Source organism: Cynocephalus volans, chromosome 11 (assembly GCF_027409185.1).
Source record: "Cynocephalus volans isolate mCynVol1 chromosome 11, mCynVol1.pri, whole genome shotgun sequence".
In the NCBI taxonomy this organism is placed as follows: Eukaryota; Metazoa; Chordata; class Mammalia; order Dermoptera; family Cynocephalidae; genus Cynocephalus; species Cynocephalus volans.
Genome location: NC_084470.1, coordinates 48,600,843 through 48,619,008, shown reverse-complemented (window position 1 = coordinate 48,619,008; position 18,166 = coordinate 48,600,843). Strand labels below are relative to the sequence as shown.

Sequence of the window (18,166 nt, the reverse complement as noted above, 5' to 3'; positions counted from 1 at the left end):
CCAAGGTGAGGCCGCTGGAGCTCAGGGGAAGAGGAGGAGAGAGACCTATGGAGTTCATGAAGGCAGGGAAAAACCACAATGAGAGAAAGAAAAAACTGCTCTGAGTGTTCCGTGCTGCAGCTGCTTTAAGACTCGAGCTGCTGAGTGAATGGAGCAGGAGCTGGCAGAAGCTGCAGCTGTGCCCTTCGATGGAGTTACTTGGAGGCAGCAGGGGAGAAGAGGGCCTCAGTGGCCTCCAGGACAGCAAGACCACTAACAGGGTTCCCATGGACCCACACATGAGCGAGGAGCCAGAACAGCTGAAGGGGAGCCATTCAAGGCCTGTTCCATGGGAAATGTTTGGAACACGGGTGGTGGGGGAAACGGGCCCACCAGAACACTGGGACACAGCAAGGACAGCTAATCCGCCCCCCAGTCAACACAGGACCACTCAGAGGAGACTGGTCAGGAATGCAGAATTTGCATGGGGTGAGTTTGATGAAAAAACTCAGGCCCAGATCAGAGTTTCTACACAACCCAGGTGCACCCCGGTCCCTGGAGAGCCAGAAGTACCTATAAGGTCAACCATCAAACCCTGAGCTGCAGAAAAAGCCTTTCCTAGGGAAACAGCAGCAAAGCAAGAATTTAGCTCAACAACACAGCTCAAGTACTGGTTCCCACAGGAGGTTCCTGTTTTAAAAGTAAACAAAGGACAAAAAATTAGTTCTGGCCCAGGCACACCACCAGCGCCTTAGGGCCAGCCAGGGGACATGAGGCATGAAGCCAGGGACAGGACCCCTGCCCACAACCACTCACACCACCAGCACCTCGGGGTCTACCCATGTAAATGAGGCTTGGAGCTGAGGACCAGACTCCACTCCCACATTCAGGCATACCACCAGTGCCTTGGGGCCTTCCTGGTGGTCTGGGACATGCAGCTGGGGACCAGAACCCCGCCCACAACCAGGGACATAGCCAGTGCCTCAGGGCCCACCCAGGGACCCAAGTCATGGAGCCAGAGACTGGACCCCCCCTCCCACAACCAAACACACCGTGCTAGTGCCTTGGGGCCTTCCCAGAGACCCAGGTCATGGAGAAGGGGACTGGACCCCCCTCCCACAACCAAACACACTGTGCTAGTGCCTTGGGGCCTTCCCAGGGACCCAGGTCACGGAGAAGGGGACTGGACCCTCCTCCCACAACCAGACATACTGTACCAGTGCCTTGGGGCCCTCTTGGTGACCCAAGGTATGGAGCCGGGGACGGGAACCCCCTCCCAAAACCAGGCACACTGTGCCAGCACCTCAGGGCCCACCCGGGAACCTGAGGTGTGGGGCTGAGGGCTGGATCCCCCTTCCACAGCCAGGCACACAACACCAGCACCTCATGGCCTGCCTGGGGTCCCGAGGCATGGATCTGGGGGACCAGACACTCCCCACAACCAGGCACACTGCCAGCACAAAGGAGCATGCCTAAAACATTACCTCCATGTGGGTGGCCCACCACAGCCACCACTATAATCATGGCTGCTGTGAAAGTGGCCAGATGTCATAACCACCACACAGATGGTCTGCCAGCCACTGGAGTGCACTAACACAAGGAGAGTCACCAGCAGAGATAAAGAAGAGGACCTCTCTTTCCACAAAGCCCATTTCAGAGTGAGAGAAGCAGCATCTGCTCTATGATAATATTGGGGGACCTGATCACACCTCTCAGCATTGGACAGATCATCTAGGCAACGAGTCAACAGAGTAACCATTATTCTTTCAGAAGGAGAGAAGAAATCTAGGGTAATTAGAAGGGGGAGGAAAAGGGGGATGGGGCGAGACTGGAGAAGGGGCATAAAGAATAATTATGATTTGTAACAATATATATGCTAGTAATATTGATCTGATCAACATATCTCAATGTCAAACCCCAAAATTTGTATAATCAATTTTGAATCAATAAAAATTTTTTTAAAAAAATTAGGCATTGAAAAAGTTTTGGAAGAAATGGACTAAAATAGTCAGGGGTTGTGTTTGAACCACAGGTTTAGAGAATGTTTATTTCTATTTTTATCTCTTTCCATTTCTATCTCTTTCCAAGTTTTCTTAAGAAGATAAATATTAACTTTAATAATAATAAATAGTTTAGTTTAAGTTGGCTACCAAATGCTTATTCAGCTAAAAAGTACAAAACCTTATTACAAGATACTCCATATGTAAATCATGCAATACAGAAACTATCCTAAGCATATTTAGAAAAATATGATATACTGCAAATAAGATGTTAGTGTAGAGCTATGATTTTCAAAAACGACCAGTTGTTGAAGTTTCAGAGTAAGAAGGAGATAAACTTACCGATAACCTCAGAACACCAAAATTGGCAAAATCATAAATGAGTATCTGGTAGAACAGCTCTTCACTGAAAATAAAAATGAAGTAAATTTAAGGAAAAGCTGACTCCATGCTTGAGAGCCAAGCAGTAGGGACAGCATGGTAGGAGAAACCCCTGAAACACAGATGGGACAAAGAGATGGTTCTCCCTGGCTATGGATCCTGGTTGACAGTCTAGCAAGATCTCTTAATCCTCCAAAGAGCTGGGATTCCTAACGTCTGCTCCAACCAGGCTCTCTGGTTGGCCTCCACAGACAGGTTCAAGCACTAAGACTGATTCTGGCTTGCTATCACCCAGGCTCTGTTCCTACCCCTCTGGTGCTGTAAAAGGTTTCTGATACCCTGCAGTGAAATTTAAGAGTTTTTTTTGTTTGCTTACCTTTTCCCCACTTATAAAGAATCCTATAAATCACCTTTTTACAACTCACCACCAAAAATTATATGGAATGTATAGGTAGGCCAGGGAGGGAGTCCTTCTCAATAATCAAAAGTGGACATATGGCAGAACTATAACTACATTGATATATGGTTTAGGATGATGCGCTGGCTGGCAACAACCCAAAAGCAGCTTTCAAGTATATAATATATTATTTATAAAAACACAAAATTGGAATAAATACCTCATTTATATGGTATTTTATAGTTCTTATAATAGACTGAATCATACAGGTCTTGCTTAAAAACTTCACTTCATTATCAAAGCAGACAAAGCATCTGTTAATGCCTGCATTACTGTAGGGAAACTGAGGCACCCAGTGAGTCACTGATTAGTCCCATGTCAGTTAGTAAAGTGGCAAAGGAAGGAGTTGGATCCAGATATCAGACTCTCAACCTGGTTCCCTCCCTATGTTTTTTTTTTAACTTTCTCAATGGGAAACAATTCACATGTATTAACTGTTGTTACAATTCTGGGACTGGCCTGGATTTGTATCTGTGAGATGAAAGAACCTGAATGCAACTGTGATTTGGAGGCTTAGAAGTCATGCCCTTAGACATGTTGGAAAAGAAAAAGAAAGGGTAGCAGAATTCCCAACAAATTAATGAGTGACAGCTCACTATACAAGCCCAAGGATTCTCAAAGCAGACAACAGAACTTGAACGAAGCTGTACCAGAAGGGTTTCCAAGCCTAGAAGGAATGAGTTCTGAATATCCAAGGGGGTAATGTGCGCCAGTGGTAAGCTTCTGGACTGGGGCAGTTTCAAGGTTAGGGATGGCAAACAGGTTTTTATCTCATATGCTTGTCCAAGCAATGTAAAGTGGCTGCCCCAGTCACAAGGCCAAGAAGCGCCCTGAAACCACAGCAGGGCTTAAAGGCAAAGTCTCACAGTGGATAAGTGATTTCTGATAGATGCAAGGTGGCAGCATCTTCCCATATGTATTACCTATTTGAGAACATATTTAACATAGGTACTAGACTCAATAGGAAATCATCCACTAGGGTCCCTGGAAACAATCAACAGAAATGTCATCATCTATGCACTAGGCAAATAGCACCTTTCCTGTGCTGATTAACCCACTGGCTCATTTGGTGGCTAACATAAGCCTTTGCTACATTCTCAAAGCTAGGGGGAAAGAAGGCATCAGGTCTTCTTTCCTTGCATCTGCTACAGTACCCTGTTGCACGCAGCAGATACTAAAATTCTCTAACAGGACTAGGCCCTCAACACCTGGTTCACAGCCAACATTTATTGAGCACTGAGCACCTACCAAGGACCAGGCTTCTCAGGTTATTTCTTATCCTCAAAAAACATACTGAAAATTAAGCAGTAATATCCCAATTTACAGATGAGAACTTTGACACGTTTAGGAAAGTAACCTGTCCACAGTCATATCAATAGGAAATGGTCAAACCTGGATTTAAAACCACATCTGTCTGACTCCAACGCCTGTGCCCTTTCCAACTACCTCCTGCTGCTCTGCCCAGCTTTCTGTGTCTGTATTCCCTGGACCATTCTTCTAGCGATTCTGCTTTTTTCACACACTCACTGATTTACCTAAGTTTGGTGGTGTTGACAAGGTATAACTTGGTCTGATGCTGTGCCAAGGCCCACTGTGGATTCACACAGCCCACAAAGGAGTGGTTATGCAGCATCTCCCTGAGAGCTGGAAAACAAAAACAAAAAACAAAAAGTAAGTAAGTAATGAAATCCAACCAATACCTCTTCACAGCCCCAAGAACCAAGCACCAAAACTGGAGATGCCAAACAAGCAAGCAAACTAAGCCTCCTGCTGAAAATTAATCTCTTAAAATGCAACAAGAAATTGTTGAGAGATTAAGGAATACTAAGGATCAAAATCTAGAACCCAGAGAAGCAATGAATCTTTGGATGAACTCACCTTCATCCGAAAACACTAGAGGAACCCCAGGAATCACAAACTTTTGTTTTCACAGGCTCTGAAGGTGGGAAAAAGAAGCCTAGTAATGGTTTGTAATGGGGAGTCTAATAGAGACCACTTGCCAATACCTGAAACTGAGACCTGCCTTACTCTGTTTTGTGTTGCTAGAACTGAATACCTGAGATTGGGTAATTTATAAAGAGAGGAAGTTTATTTGGCTCATGATTCTGGTGGCTGGAAGGTTCAAGATTGGGCAGCCCATTTGCTGAGGGTTACCAGAAGAGCCCTAGCCTGGAGGAAGATATTTTCATGTAAGTGATCACTATCTAGAATATAAGAAAAAAAACCTCTTAAAATAAGTTAGAAAAGATGAAAAGTCCAACAGAGAAATGGGCAAAAAACTTGTATAGGCACTTAACAGAAGAGGAACTATACTTACTCAACTTTACTGGTAACCAAGGAAATGCAAATAAAAACCATCAGCTACTGTTTCACAATCACAAAACTGGGAAAAAGTCTGACAATATCAAATATTGGAGAGAAAGAGTAAATGCAACGTCTGTTCACTGCTGGTGAGAGTATAAATAAATACAACCCCTCTGGAAAACAATTTGTCATTTTATGACCCAGCAGTAACTCTCCTAAGCATATATACCCTAGAGTAGAGCTTCCCAACCAGTGTCCCAAGCCACTGATCAACTCATGGCTGGGAATTGGGGTGGGATGTGAGGAGGCAGGGACTAAGGCCATATGAGTCCTCCAAATGTCCTGCAACAGAATGAATAAACTGTGTATTCATGAATTCAAATCTATTACACAGAAAAAGTAAACCAGAGTTTTATGTAACAAGATGGATGAACCTTAGGAAAATAATGTGTGTGTGTGTGTGTGTGTCTGAGGATACTTCTAAAAGTTCATGGAAAAAGAGTATTATAAGATAATACAAATCTTTCCATTAACTTTTTGAAGTATCCTCGTATATATTTCAGAAAAATACAGTATAATTCCATTTATATAAAATGCAAAGTTTCTAAAACTAAACAATTTTTTTTAAGGAATACAAATATAGGTGGTAAAACTATAATAAATGGTAGGAAATAATAATCACTAAATTTAGGGTAGTAGGTACCTTTAAGGGAGAGGGCAAAGGGATGGGAAAGGAAAGAAGCATGTAACAGCTTCAGAGATGATAGTAATGTTCTATTTCTTAAGTAGGTGGGTGTTCTCACAAGTGTCCATTTGTTTTTTTCAGGAGATGGTACACATATTTTAAAAATATGATTTTGTATTTACCAACATATCTGTATATGTTTGCCTCTGTGTGTGTGTGTTTGTGTGTGTATATATATATTTTTTGATGAAAGAAGTAAAAACACTATCACCAAAAAGCAGGTGAGAGAGAAGAGGGGTGGGCGAAAACAGGGCATGGGTCTGGGCACAGCAACGAACCTGTACATAATTTTTACTATACTTTTTTTTTAAAACCTGTTTTTTTTTAAAACAAGTGAATTCTCATATTGTTACATAAGTTCTGTAACACTCTCCCCAGCCCCCACCCTGATAAAAAGAGGCTTATTTTCTTCATTTTTAGAATAAGAGTTCCCTCCATTCCCACTGGAAATTCAATGTCTCTACAGGATGTTCTGCGTAGGCGGAAAAATGATTATTTTAAAAGCTGGAGAACATCAAATAATCTTGAGGCACTGGAGAAAAGGGAGAGCAGTGTAATCCACTCAAAAAAAGTCAGATATTTTTCCACACAGCATGTCCATGGGCTGCTCCTACGTACCTGCAGCTGCTGAAGTGCAGCCCCACCAGCAGGACAGGGAAGGGCAGTGGTGCCTGCTCACCAAGCACAGGGCTTTTCTTCTCTGGGCTTTGGAGGTTTCTTGGACCTCTCCATGGCCTCTTACCAGGACTTGAAGGACCTCTATTTGATTCCTAACCTAAATATCATCATAGTGCTACACGTCTGTAGAAATTTGCCATTCTGTGAACAGCAAAATGGGACAAAATCCTTCTTTCCTTCAAAGCCAAATCACACATCTGAGTTCATAACCGAGGCCTTGGGTCTCAGCATGCTTTTCTGCAAGCAAAGCAGCAAGTTAAGCAGCAGTAAAGCCAAATCTGAAGGAAAGGCAGGGCAGAAGACCCACAACCCTCCGGATGCCTTCCAGCAGCCCCTGTATGCCAGTGTCTTTGCTGTTGCCTGGATAATCAAGGTGCCCTCTCAGTCCCCTTAGGAGATCTCTCCCTGGGTTCCTGCTGAACTGGTCTTCTATCTCTGTTACAGAAATTTTTCCATTCTACCTAACATTGCACTCAGTTGTTCACTAAACAATCCCCACAAAACACCATGATTTTGTTTTTTTTTTAAGGGAGGGCTCATAGCTTATTCATCTGCTTTTGACCTCTGAACTTGACACAGTGCATTTTGTTCAGAGAAGATACTTAACAAATGTTTGCTGAACTGATTTCATGGGCCAAATGAAACTGTCACCTGGTGACAAACCATATTAAAAGTATGTACACTTAGATGTAGCACTGTTCAACAAAGACCAAGAAAATAAAATAAAGTTGTGAATATCTGGGGGCAAAAAATGTTGAGCAAATTTTCACATTCAAACGATAGCAAATAGCTTATGACATTCCTTATTACCATTAATTAACAGATCAAAATATAGGACCAGCAATAAGTAAGTTCAGTTGTTACTAATCCCTGAAATGAGCCTGACTGCATAGAATGTGACTGGATACTGGGTCTTCCAAAATTAACCTCATTTGTTAGTTTAAAGTGTGCCCACCAGGAATGGGTAACTCCATGAAATTCAAGAGAGTTATCTGATTGAGTGTTCAACTTTGACATCCCTCTAGAATAAAGATTCTAGGGCTTCACCTCCCGGGCTGCTCTTCTCAATCATTTACTCACTCCTTTAGCAAATATCTACTGAGTACACATGCCAGGCACTCTGCTGGGCACCAAGGACAAGGCAGTGAGCTCAAGAGACCCGCAGAGACAAGAAACTGCATAGACAATTCACTGATGAAACAGCCACACAAATAAGTGCAACTGAAAATACTGTTTACAGGAAAGTCTCTCTTACTTCTTTCCTAGGGTAGGGGAACAACTCCATCAGGGAGCAGCCAGGCTGCTGGCCTATTAAAGTTAGTGACCTTCCTCACCAAATCTGAGCCTCACAGAAATCCCTGTACAGCATCCAACTCAAAGACAACCAGCTTCCCCCAGCTTGGGGCTATGGGTGTAAACCAGATGCCAGCAGGCAGGGTCCATGGCAGAGGCCCTCCCCTCGAACAGTGCCTTGGAGCTTACAAAACATATACAACAATATCTATGTATCATCACAACAGCCTAATAAAGACTGTAGTAGTAGCACATTTTACAGCGCAAGAAAACCATGCCCCAAAAGGTGAACAAATTTCTGATCGGCTATGGTGAATGGTGTAGTGGCAGGAACTTCAGCAGAGTTCTTCTGGCTCCAAAGCAAGTGCTCACTCCACTCGCCATATCACAGACAGCTACTCCCTCTGTAAGCCCCTACACCGGCATGTCTGGCAACACCAGCCTCAGTCTAAGGGATCCGAATTTCTTGGTGTGCTAGTCCTGCACAGGCTGTTGACCTGGTTTTGCATATAAACATTGGACTAGGTGTCCTGCATGAAAGCCACGGCCAGGAAGAACCCACTACCATCACGGCATGTATCTGGGCCATTTTTGTATGCTGGGGTTCCAACTAATCTGTCTTCTCCATCTTCCATTCCATTTTCCTCATCTTTAAAACAGAGATAACAGTATCTGCTCTGCCTTCCTCACAAGACTATTCTATAATTACATGAGATAGCGTGTATGAAAATAACAATTTTAGACCATTTAGAGTCATCACCTTAGCATAGCAAGACTCCAAACCTGACCAAACTTGATGTAGGTTGATTTTACATAGCACTAAAAACTGTTAGATACTATTCAGAAATTTATTGAAATCATAACTTTAAATAGCCTGCTTTGCTATTTAAGGGAGACAAACCAAACTCTTAAAGAAACTCAGTAAATTCTAAATCTGAGGGAGTCTGTCAATAAAAACTGCTGTGAGGAAGACTGCTAAATAAATCAAGTAACAGCCCACCTTTCTTATATTATTTTAAATTGCTTTAAAAGCTCCCAGCTTGAGAGCTAATAACAGAGAGAAAGAGCAACTGGAGCAAATGTTCATGGAAATAAAAATCAGAAGCCAATTGGCAGCCACTTCTGTAAGTGGCAAAACCTCAGTCACAGGAAGGGTACAGCCTGTCCAAATGTAGAGATGCCCTACATATCTTTTTCTACATGTAAACAAAGGCCCAGAGTACTAAGAAACGAGAATCAACAAGGAAGGGGAACTGAGGCATTCCTGAGTTAGCTCAAACAAGTGGTGACTGAGTTAGAGAAAAAATTCAAGAGGCCACTGAGTCAGAAGCAGCTGTTTTAAAAGGTTGAAGATTAGTGGGAAAGGTAATGAATTGCTCCTTAGATACTCATTTCTTTTCAAAATTCATTCAGATCATCATATTAAGACACATTTTGTAACAGTGTTGAAATTTAACTAGTTTAATCATAAAAAGTATAATAGATAAAAAATGGAAAGACCATGGCTAAATATGCAAATCCAAGTGCACAGCTGCCAACTGGAGCCCTGGGAAATGTCTGTACTTGGAGCATTTCTCTGTGACTCATAAAGTAGGGTCAGCATTGCCATTAGGGTGAATTCACTGTTACACACTTCAATCCATGAGTCAGTTCATCCCTGGGAGGTACCAAGCCCTCCTTTTAATTATGTGATTATTTAATTCCTGAAACCATTAAGTTAGTTTTGAAGTATCAGAGACCAAAATGAGGCTTTACACTCAGGTATTCTCAAAAGCCATTTCTGAAGATCATAATGATTTATTACTTTGTCTTCAGAATATAAAAATATCTATTGATTCCTTACTCTGCAACAAGTGTTTTATTTACATTGTATCTCTATTCAGCACAATGATTTTCAAGGGTAAGATTAATCTCATTTTATAGATGAGGAAAAACTAACGCAAAGATCGGTTAGGTCATGAGTCTAAGGTCACACAGTAGAAGTGGATTTGAATTCAGTTATACCTCCAAAGCCTGTGTACTTTTAGCAACAGCACATTCCATTCATTCCACAGGATAAGAATTTTGCTGATTATTACACTGCTATTATCTAAAACAGAAACAAACTGAAAATTATTGAAAAGACTGCTTTTACTCTGACTCTTCTGGTTTAATGAGAATACTAGTTAATTCTAATTAAAACAGAAACTATTTTTCTCCCTTCTCTCCAAATTGAAAACTGTCTTTAAGCTGATGCTTCTCTGGGTTAGTAAAGAGAGGCTTTTCCCAGCACGCTGGAGTGGCCACTCTGACAACCTGAATGCTTTTGTATTTCCAAAACCTTAACATTAGCAGTTCAGGCCCTCGAAGTCCCAGGTAGACCTCAGCACTTACGTACTCTCATGTCCCCGCTCATTAATTTCTTCCCGGAGACTCAAGACACTGGTGAGGTTAATGATCCTTCTCCGGGGGGTACAAGCTGCTGTCATTTCCTTTCGGGAATCATCTTCCACCATTTCGATGTCAGAGTCTTCCAGATGTCTCTTTCTGCAATAAAGAAAAGGAAGTGGCAACTCATTACTATTTTTTATTTTTATTTTTTAACTCAGCCAAATTTTTGTGTATTGCATTTTGGATAAGGGAACAGCTTGTCTGTGTTGGTTCAAAACGGCTGTGGAGGGATCCCTGTGCTGGTGGCAGGCCACCATGATCAGTCTGTTCTCTGGCACATTGCTTATCTGACAACCCTCAGATCCCAGCATCTGGCCACACTGCTGCACGTAGCAGGAATCTGGAGTCTAGCTCAGCCTAGAGAGCTACAGGGCCTTGAGCAAGTGAACTGACCTTGTCAAGTCTCATCCATTCATCCCTCCATCTATCCACCCATTAGATAGATATACCAACTACATACCACAATGAACAAAAGAGACAAGATGGCTGCTCTCATGATGCTTACTTTCTAGTGGGAGAGTCAAATAGCAACAGAAAAAAGATCATTTTAAGTAGCAATAAATGATATGAAGAAAATAAAGCAAAATGACATAACAGAATGGGAAAAGGAGAAAGGATAGGGAACTTTAGACTACATGGACAAAGAACATCTGCGTTGAGACCTGAGTGACAAGAAGCCAGAGCTTTACCATGCTGAGGGAACAGCAAGGGCAACTAGAGGGGATGAAGCTCAGTCAGGTTAGTTGGCCAGAAGAGCTGTGTGGCAGAAGCACCATGAGGGAGAGGAAAGTGGAGTATTGGAAGGAGGGCAGGGTAAGGGATTGCGGTTTTACCCCAAGTGCAATGGGAAGCCACTGAAAGGTTTTCAGCAGAGGAGTAATACAAACTCATTTCTGGCTTAAAAGAATTTCTTTGCTGTGTGGTACATGTCACTTAGTTCCCCAAGTGATAAAGACATGTATTACTTCTGCTGCAGGGTTGTTAAGAGCATTAAATGAGATAATGTATGTAAAGTATCTGGTACAAAGTAGATGCTCAATAAATATCAGCACTTTATTATTCTCTGGAAAAAAAATCCTTAAGAGTTGTCTTGCTAAGCTGACTCAGAAATGAGCAAAGTGGAGTTAAGTAACTCGTCCAAGTTCAAACGTCCAATTAATGCCAGTGTTTCTGGTGGTCAGTCAACAAGTGAACATGTAGTGTTGGGCAAATGACTTCACCATGAGCTCCAGGTTCAGTACCTGTGTGTGTTAAATAAAGAATATCCACTTTACAGATGTCAGTGAAATAATGTCTGTATAGTATAGTACTGGCAGAGGACACACTGGAAATGCTCAAAATTAAATGACAGTCTTTATTATTATTGTTCCTGCTCCTTTTCTCTAGCTCTCTTTCACTGCTAGCTCACATACTTCAGGGAGTTTTATAAGTTGGACCAGAAAGTGTGTTTCTTCTAAGAAAAGTGAAAGCAGTTTTGGGTAGGATGAAAGAGAATCCTCTGGATATTTTAGGCTTCTCTCTCTAGCCATCTCTGGTATTGAGGCTTTACCAAAATTCTTTAGTAAAAGATAAATCTTTTTTTCTGATGGGTTTTTAACTAATGCTTAGAACCGTGGACATTTAAGATATTTCAGAGGACAATGTGGTCCTCTGACTCAAGTCATGGTCAAAGACAGACAGTGACAAGGTACAGCATTGTCCTAGTGGAGGCAAAGGGCAAGTTAGGCAGAGAGAAGATGCAAGTGGTTCATGAAAAGCAAAAGCAAGAAGGCAGTTTTATTAAAGAATGAAGAAGGCAAGCTGCACTTTTCCCAGAAGGCCATACCTGGGGTTGCCTGGGCTGGAAGTGGGTCCTCTCTTCTCAGATGTTTCTGAAGTCCCCGTTGTTGCATCCCCCTCCATGCTCTGATACTTGGCAGCCACTTCAGCAGGGGCTGGGAGTTCAAGCATCTCCTCATCTTGCTGCCTGACCCTGCCACTAGAACCATCTGTCTTATCCTCTGGCACAATGGCCTGGGGCTGACTAGACAGGGGCTTGCTCAGAGGCTGCAGAAATGCATCAAGCTTCTGTTCCCGGGAATCTGTACGGACCATCTGTTGGGCACAGACCTTGTTGCCACTTCCAGAAGTAGATGAGGTCAGATCTGTTGTGGATTTAACCACCTCTCCAGAGGGGCCAGCAAGTCCTGGTAGCAAAGTCTGTATCAAAAAAGACAACAGTGGCAAGACTCGGAAATGAAGTATAAATGTGCAGGTTCTAAATGGAACAGTACTAGCGAAAGAAACTGGAGCCAGATATATTTGTCATTACAGAATTATAATAGAAGCAATTCTGACCAAAGTTTGCAGTATGAAATAAAAAGTTTACAAGTATAAAATTCAAGAATTAAGCAAAATCCTTATAAACTTAAAATTAGCTTGGAATGAAATAAAGTTCTCATATTTTTGTCTTTTTTTTTTTTTTTTTGCTGCCATAAGAGAACTTTATTTTTTGTGTGGTAAAATATACACAACATACAATTTACCATTTAAACCATTTAAAAGTTAGAGTTCAGTGGCATAAAGTATGTGCACACTGTTGTGCAAATATCACCACCATCCATCTCCAGAACTTTTTCATCCTCCCAAATTGAAACTCTGTACCCATTAAACAATAACTTCCCATTCCCCCACACCTAGCTCCTGGCAACTATTATTCTAATGTCTATTTTTAAATATACATATTTCCTAGCTCTGCCCACTGGAAAGGCTTAAAAGAAATAAGCATCCAGTAGCAATGAAGATCTCCAGATCCCAGATTATAGTCTCTAAATATCATTCTCCACTAAAATGAATAAGAGGTCATTAGAAAAATGGCCAATTCCAGGGCTTAACTTAGGAAAATACAAAGAGTGCCTGTAACATTTTGTCTTGCCAGAAACAGGGAAACTTACAAAGACTAATGGAATTGGGTACAAAGGACAAGGGCACCAGCTTGAAGGGGCTTCCATTGGACTAAGACGGGATAATCTGAGCACCAGAAAGAAAAAGGACCATATAATTGATTAAAATATGTTCCTTTGTACAATAGCCACCAAAAAAATAAAATACTTAGGAATTGAGTTAACCAAGGAGGTGAAAAATCTCTATAATGAGAACTACAAACCACTGCTGAGAGAAATTAGAGAGGATACAAGAAGATGGAAAGATATTCCATGCTTTTGGATTGGAAGAATCAACATAGTGAAAATGTCCATACTACCCAAAGTGATATACAAATTCAATGCAATCCCCATCAAAATTCCAAAGACATTTTTCTCAGAAATGGAAAAAACTATTCAGACATTTATATGGAACAATAAAAGACCACGAATAGCCAAAGCAATGCTCAGCAAAAAAAATAAAGCTGGAGGCATAACACTACCTGACTTTAAGCTATACTACAAAGCGATAATAACCAAAACAGTATGGTACTGGCATAAAAACAGACACACTGACCAATGGAATAGAATAGAGAATCCAGAAATCAACCCACACACTTACTGCCATCTGATCTTTGACAAAGGCACCAAGCCTATTCACTGGGGAAGGGACTGCCTCTTCAGCAAGTGGTGCTGGGATAACTGGATATCGATATGCAGGAGAATGAAACTAGATCCATACCTCTCACCGTATACTAAAATCAACTCAAAATGGATTAAGGATTTAAATATACACCCTGAGACAATAAAACTTCTTAAAGAAAACATAGGAGAAACACTTCAGGAAACAGGACTGGGCACAGACTTCATGAATACGACCCCAAAAACATGGGCAACCAAAGGAAAAATAAACAAATGAGATTCTATCAAACTAAAAAGCTTCTGCACAGCAAAAGAAACAATTAACAGAGTTAAAAGACAACCAACAGAGTGGGAGAAAATATTTGCAAAATATACATCTGACAAAGGATTAATATCCAGAATATATAAGGAACTCAAACAACTTTACAAGAAGAAAACAAGCAACCCAATTAAAAAATGGGCAAAAGAGCTAAGTAGGCATTTCTCTAAGGAAGATATACAAATGGCCAACAGACATATGAAAAAATGCTCAACATCACTCAGCATCCGGGAAATGCAAATCAAAACCACATTGAGATACCATCTAACCCCAGTTAGGATGGCTAAAATCCAAAAGACTATGAAAGATAAATGCTGGCGAGGCTGCGGAGAAAAAGGAACTCTCATACATTGTTGGTGGGACTGCAAAATGGTGCAGCCTCTATGGAAAATGGTATGGAGGTTCCTTAAACAATTGCAAATAGATCTACCATACGACCCAGCCATCCCACTGTTGGGAATATACCCAGAGGAATGGAAATCATCAAGTCAAAGGTATACCTGTTCCCCAATGTTCATCGCAGCACTCTTTACAATAGCCAAGAGTTGGAACCAGCCCAAATGCCCATCATCAGATGAGTGGATACGGAAAATGTGGTACATCTACACAATGGAATACTACTCAGCTATAAAAACGAAAGAAATACTGCCATTTGCAACAACATGGATGGACCTTGAGAGAATTATATTAAGTGAAACAAGTCAGGCACAGAAAGAGAAATACCACATGTTCTCACTTATTGGAGGGAGCTAAAAATTAATATATAAATTCACACACACACACAAACCAGGGGGGGGGAAGAAGATATAACAACCACAATTATTTGAAGTTGATACGACAAGCAAACAGAAAGGACATTGTTGGGGGGGAGGGAGAAGGGAGGAAGGTTTTGGTGATGGGGAGCAATAATCAGCTACAATGTATATCGACAAAATAAAATTAAAAAAATAAAATAAAATAAAATAAATAAATAAAAAAAATATATAAAATAAAAAATAAAAAATAAAAAAAAAGACATAAAAGAAAAAAATAAATAAATAAATAAATAAAAATATGTTCCTTTGTTAACAGATATGACAAAATACTGAAAGAGAAAAAGAGAAAAAGAGAGTGGGGAGTGAGGGAGAGGGAGAGAGAGAAAGAGAAAGGAACAAGTCATTAAACACTATTGAAAACTGCTAGGACACCAACTCTTTCTTCTGAAAATTGGTAACTAGAGGGATAGACTACACTGGCCTTGATTTCCAGTATGAACTGCATTTCAGGATAACCAAATAGCTCTAACAAATGAAGGAAAATTCTTCTATACAGAAGAATTAGTCAGTTAATACAGAAGAAATGATAAAATCAGAAAATCATAATCCTGCAAATCTAATGAAATAACTGGTTCAGATAATGGTTGTCAATGAATGGTGAAACCATTAAGCTAAATGTTGATGGGTAACATCACAATGAGGGAATTACACTGTCAACAGCTGAACCCACTGATAATTCTTACCCCCAAAATGACGTAAGTCATTAGGCGCCTCCTGCTGGGATGCAATAAAGAGAACAGAATCTGAATATAATCATAACTCTGGATCTAATCTCCAGTTCACAAGAAATATAAAGGATTAGAACAAGTTAAATGACACTAAGAAAGAGCAACCAGCCAATCCAAAATTTGCATTATTCTACAGGAAACCTGTAGAATAACCCAATGGGAACAAGAGAAAACGTGACTCTTTCAGCTTCAAAGACACTTTGAAGAGATTTAGGAGACATAACAACCAAATATAACGAGTGAAGCTTGACTGGATATAGATTTGAACAAAGTTACTATAAAAAAGATCTTGTTTGGATGATTGGGACATTTGAATATGAACTGGATATTAAATATTATTATTATTAATTTTACTGTGTGTAAAATGACATTTTGGTTATATAAGAAAAAAATATTTTTAGATGCATAATGAAGTAGTAGGGAAGAAATAAAGGTCTGGAATGTGCTTTAAAATACTCCCTGCCCCATCTCCAAATGGGAGAACAGTAGAGAAAACAAAGATGGCAAAATGGTGGTGGTTGTTGAAGGTGAGTTGCAGGTATGTGGATATGTGCTGTAATATCTACTTTTATATGTGTTAAGAAATAGTCAAGATAAAAAATTAAAGTAGCACTCTGTTCACAAAGGTAAAGCCTTTCTTCCAGGACAACTGAAAACCCTTGCAATGCATTTACTTCATTTGCCTTTGCAATATCCACAGGTGGATTTTGGGAAGAGAAATTAACATAACTACTTTACAAACAGTAATTTTAAAGCCCAAAAAAGTGAAATACCTTATCCAATATGATGAAGTTGGAACAAACCTGCAAGTGTCCCCACGGTTCATGATTTCCATACCAAATGGCTTCACTGCCAAACAGGGCTTTTGATGTACTGGCCCTAAGCAGTGGAGTGTAAGGCACAAACTGGGGAGCAGGAAGCAGTGGCTCCACGGTCAAAATGTCAGGAGCCAGTGTGACCTGCTGTGGGTATGGAGAGAGGGTATTCTGACCAGCCCATAGGAACAGGGACAACTTTGTTTGGACCCCACCACCCACAGCATGTTCCATGACAGCAAGGAGCCTTCAAGGCTGGTGTCACTGCGCCAGCAGACAGATACTCCCTCTAATCCAGAAAAGCACTTTCCTTCTGAAGACACACTGGTCAGGATTATGCAGAGTTCTACCAGAAAATAAAATGTAACAGAATTAAATGAATCTGACTCATCCAGGATAAGACAAGGAGGCAAACTGAGAGATTCATTTCTCCATGGAGCCAGACTCACTCCATGCTCTGTAGCATGGGACCTCAACTGGGATAAAGTGAAGGGTAATCACTCTGGGCTGGGCAATATGCTCTCCATCTTCATCTAACACTTTGGGCCTCTCCTCCCATTCTCCACCGGCCAACCCATTTCCAGGTCCTGGCAATTTGAAATTCTCAGCTATTAGTGAATGGAGCTACTGCCTGTGTCCTGAGCCCCTCACCACTTCCAAATCACTGCGGGTTTCCATCTTGCTCCTCTCCCATCCACTTCCAACACTGCGGCCAGAGAGCTCTTCATAAAATGCAAAGCAGATCTCACTGATTCCCATCAAGTCAAAATCTAAACTCTTTAATATCCTGATGAAAACCCACCATTTGACCTGAACTCTGCAACCTTGACTCTACCACTGCGGCTATCTGCAGTAGGCCTACACTCAGGCCCAGCGTTGCTTAATCCTTGCTATGAAAGCACCTGAGAAGCTTTTAAACAATACTGATGGCCAGTCCCCACCACCCAAGAATGATTTATTGGTCTGGGGAAAGGCCAGGCACTGGTATTTTCTAAAAGCTCGCCAGCTGATTCTAATGGCAGCCAGCGTGGAGAACATCAGACCTACCGTGCTGAATGTTCAGATCCTCAAACATAAGTTCTCTTGCACACCCAGGCCTTTATCTATGCAGCTTCCTCTGCCAGAAACACCCTTTTCATTCCCCCACCCCTCTGGCCCACCTAATTCCTATTCAGGCTTCGGGTCCCAGCATCCATGTCCCTTCCTTCCTTTCCCTGACAGGACAGGACTCCTTCCTATAAACTCCCCTGAGTCTCTGTTTCTCTCTCATTGGATGTACTCTCTAGGAGACCATGAGCGCCTCTGTGAAAGGAGGAACATTTATACCACATTCCCATGTACCCAACGCAATGTCTGTCTCCTTGGGGCATCTCAATGCTATTTGAGGAAGGAGGGAAAGTTAAGAGAAGCAGTTAAGGGGGCTTCTCAGCAGTTAAGCTGAGGCTAAGTGGGCAACAGCAGCAACAGATATAAAACCAACCAACTGTTATTGAGCACTTCCTCTGCATCAGATACTGCTCCCAGAGCTTCACCCACAGTAGACATGTTAACCCTCATGGCTGGGGGGAGGGGAGCATGTATGTCCTAACCTCATCCATGGGCACTGCAAGGCCTTGTGCACTTGCTAACTGTATAAGACCTGGGGCCCATGTTGGGACCAAGAGCCCATCAAATAGAGGA

The 18,166-nt window shown here is 41.5% G+C and overlaps 1 protein-coding gene across 2 annotated transcripts in view; it reads right to left on the bottom strand.

The window, feature by feature from the left end:
- The window catches only part of MLH1 (mutL homolog 1), a 45,110-nt gene that overhangs the window by 7,767 nt on the left and 19,177 nt on the right, over positions 1-18,166 (bottom strand). For both annotated transcript variants that reach the window (XM_063114784.1, XM_063114786.1), the window contains exons 12-15: positions 12,093-12,466; positions 10,215-10,363; positions 4,353-4,461; positions 2,322-2,385 (exon numbers count right to left, since the gene is read on the bottom strand). In XM_063114784.1, the coding sequence (XP_062970854.1) occupies positions 2,322-2,385; positions 4,353-4,461; positions 10,215-10,363; positions 12,093-12,466 (696 nt within the window). The remainder of the gene's footprint in view (positions 1-2,321; positions 2,386-4,352; positions 4,462-10,214; positions 10,364-12,092; positions 12,467-18,166) is intronic.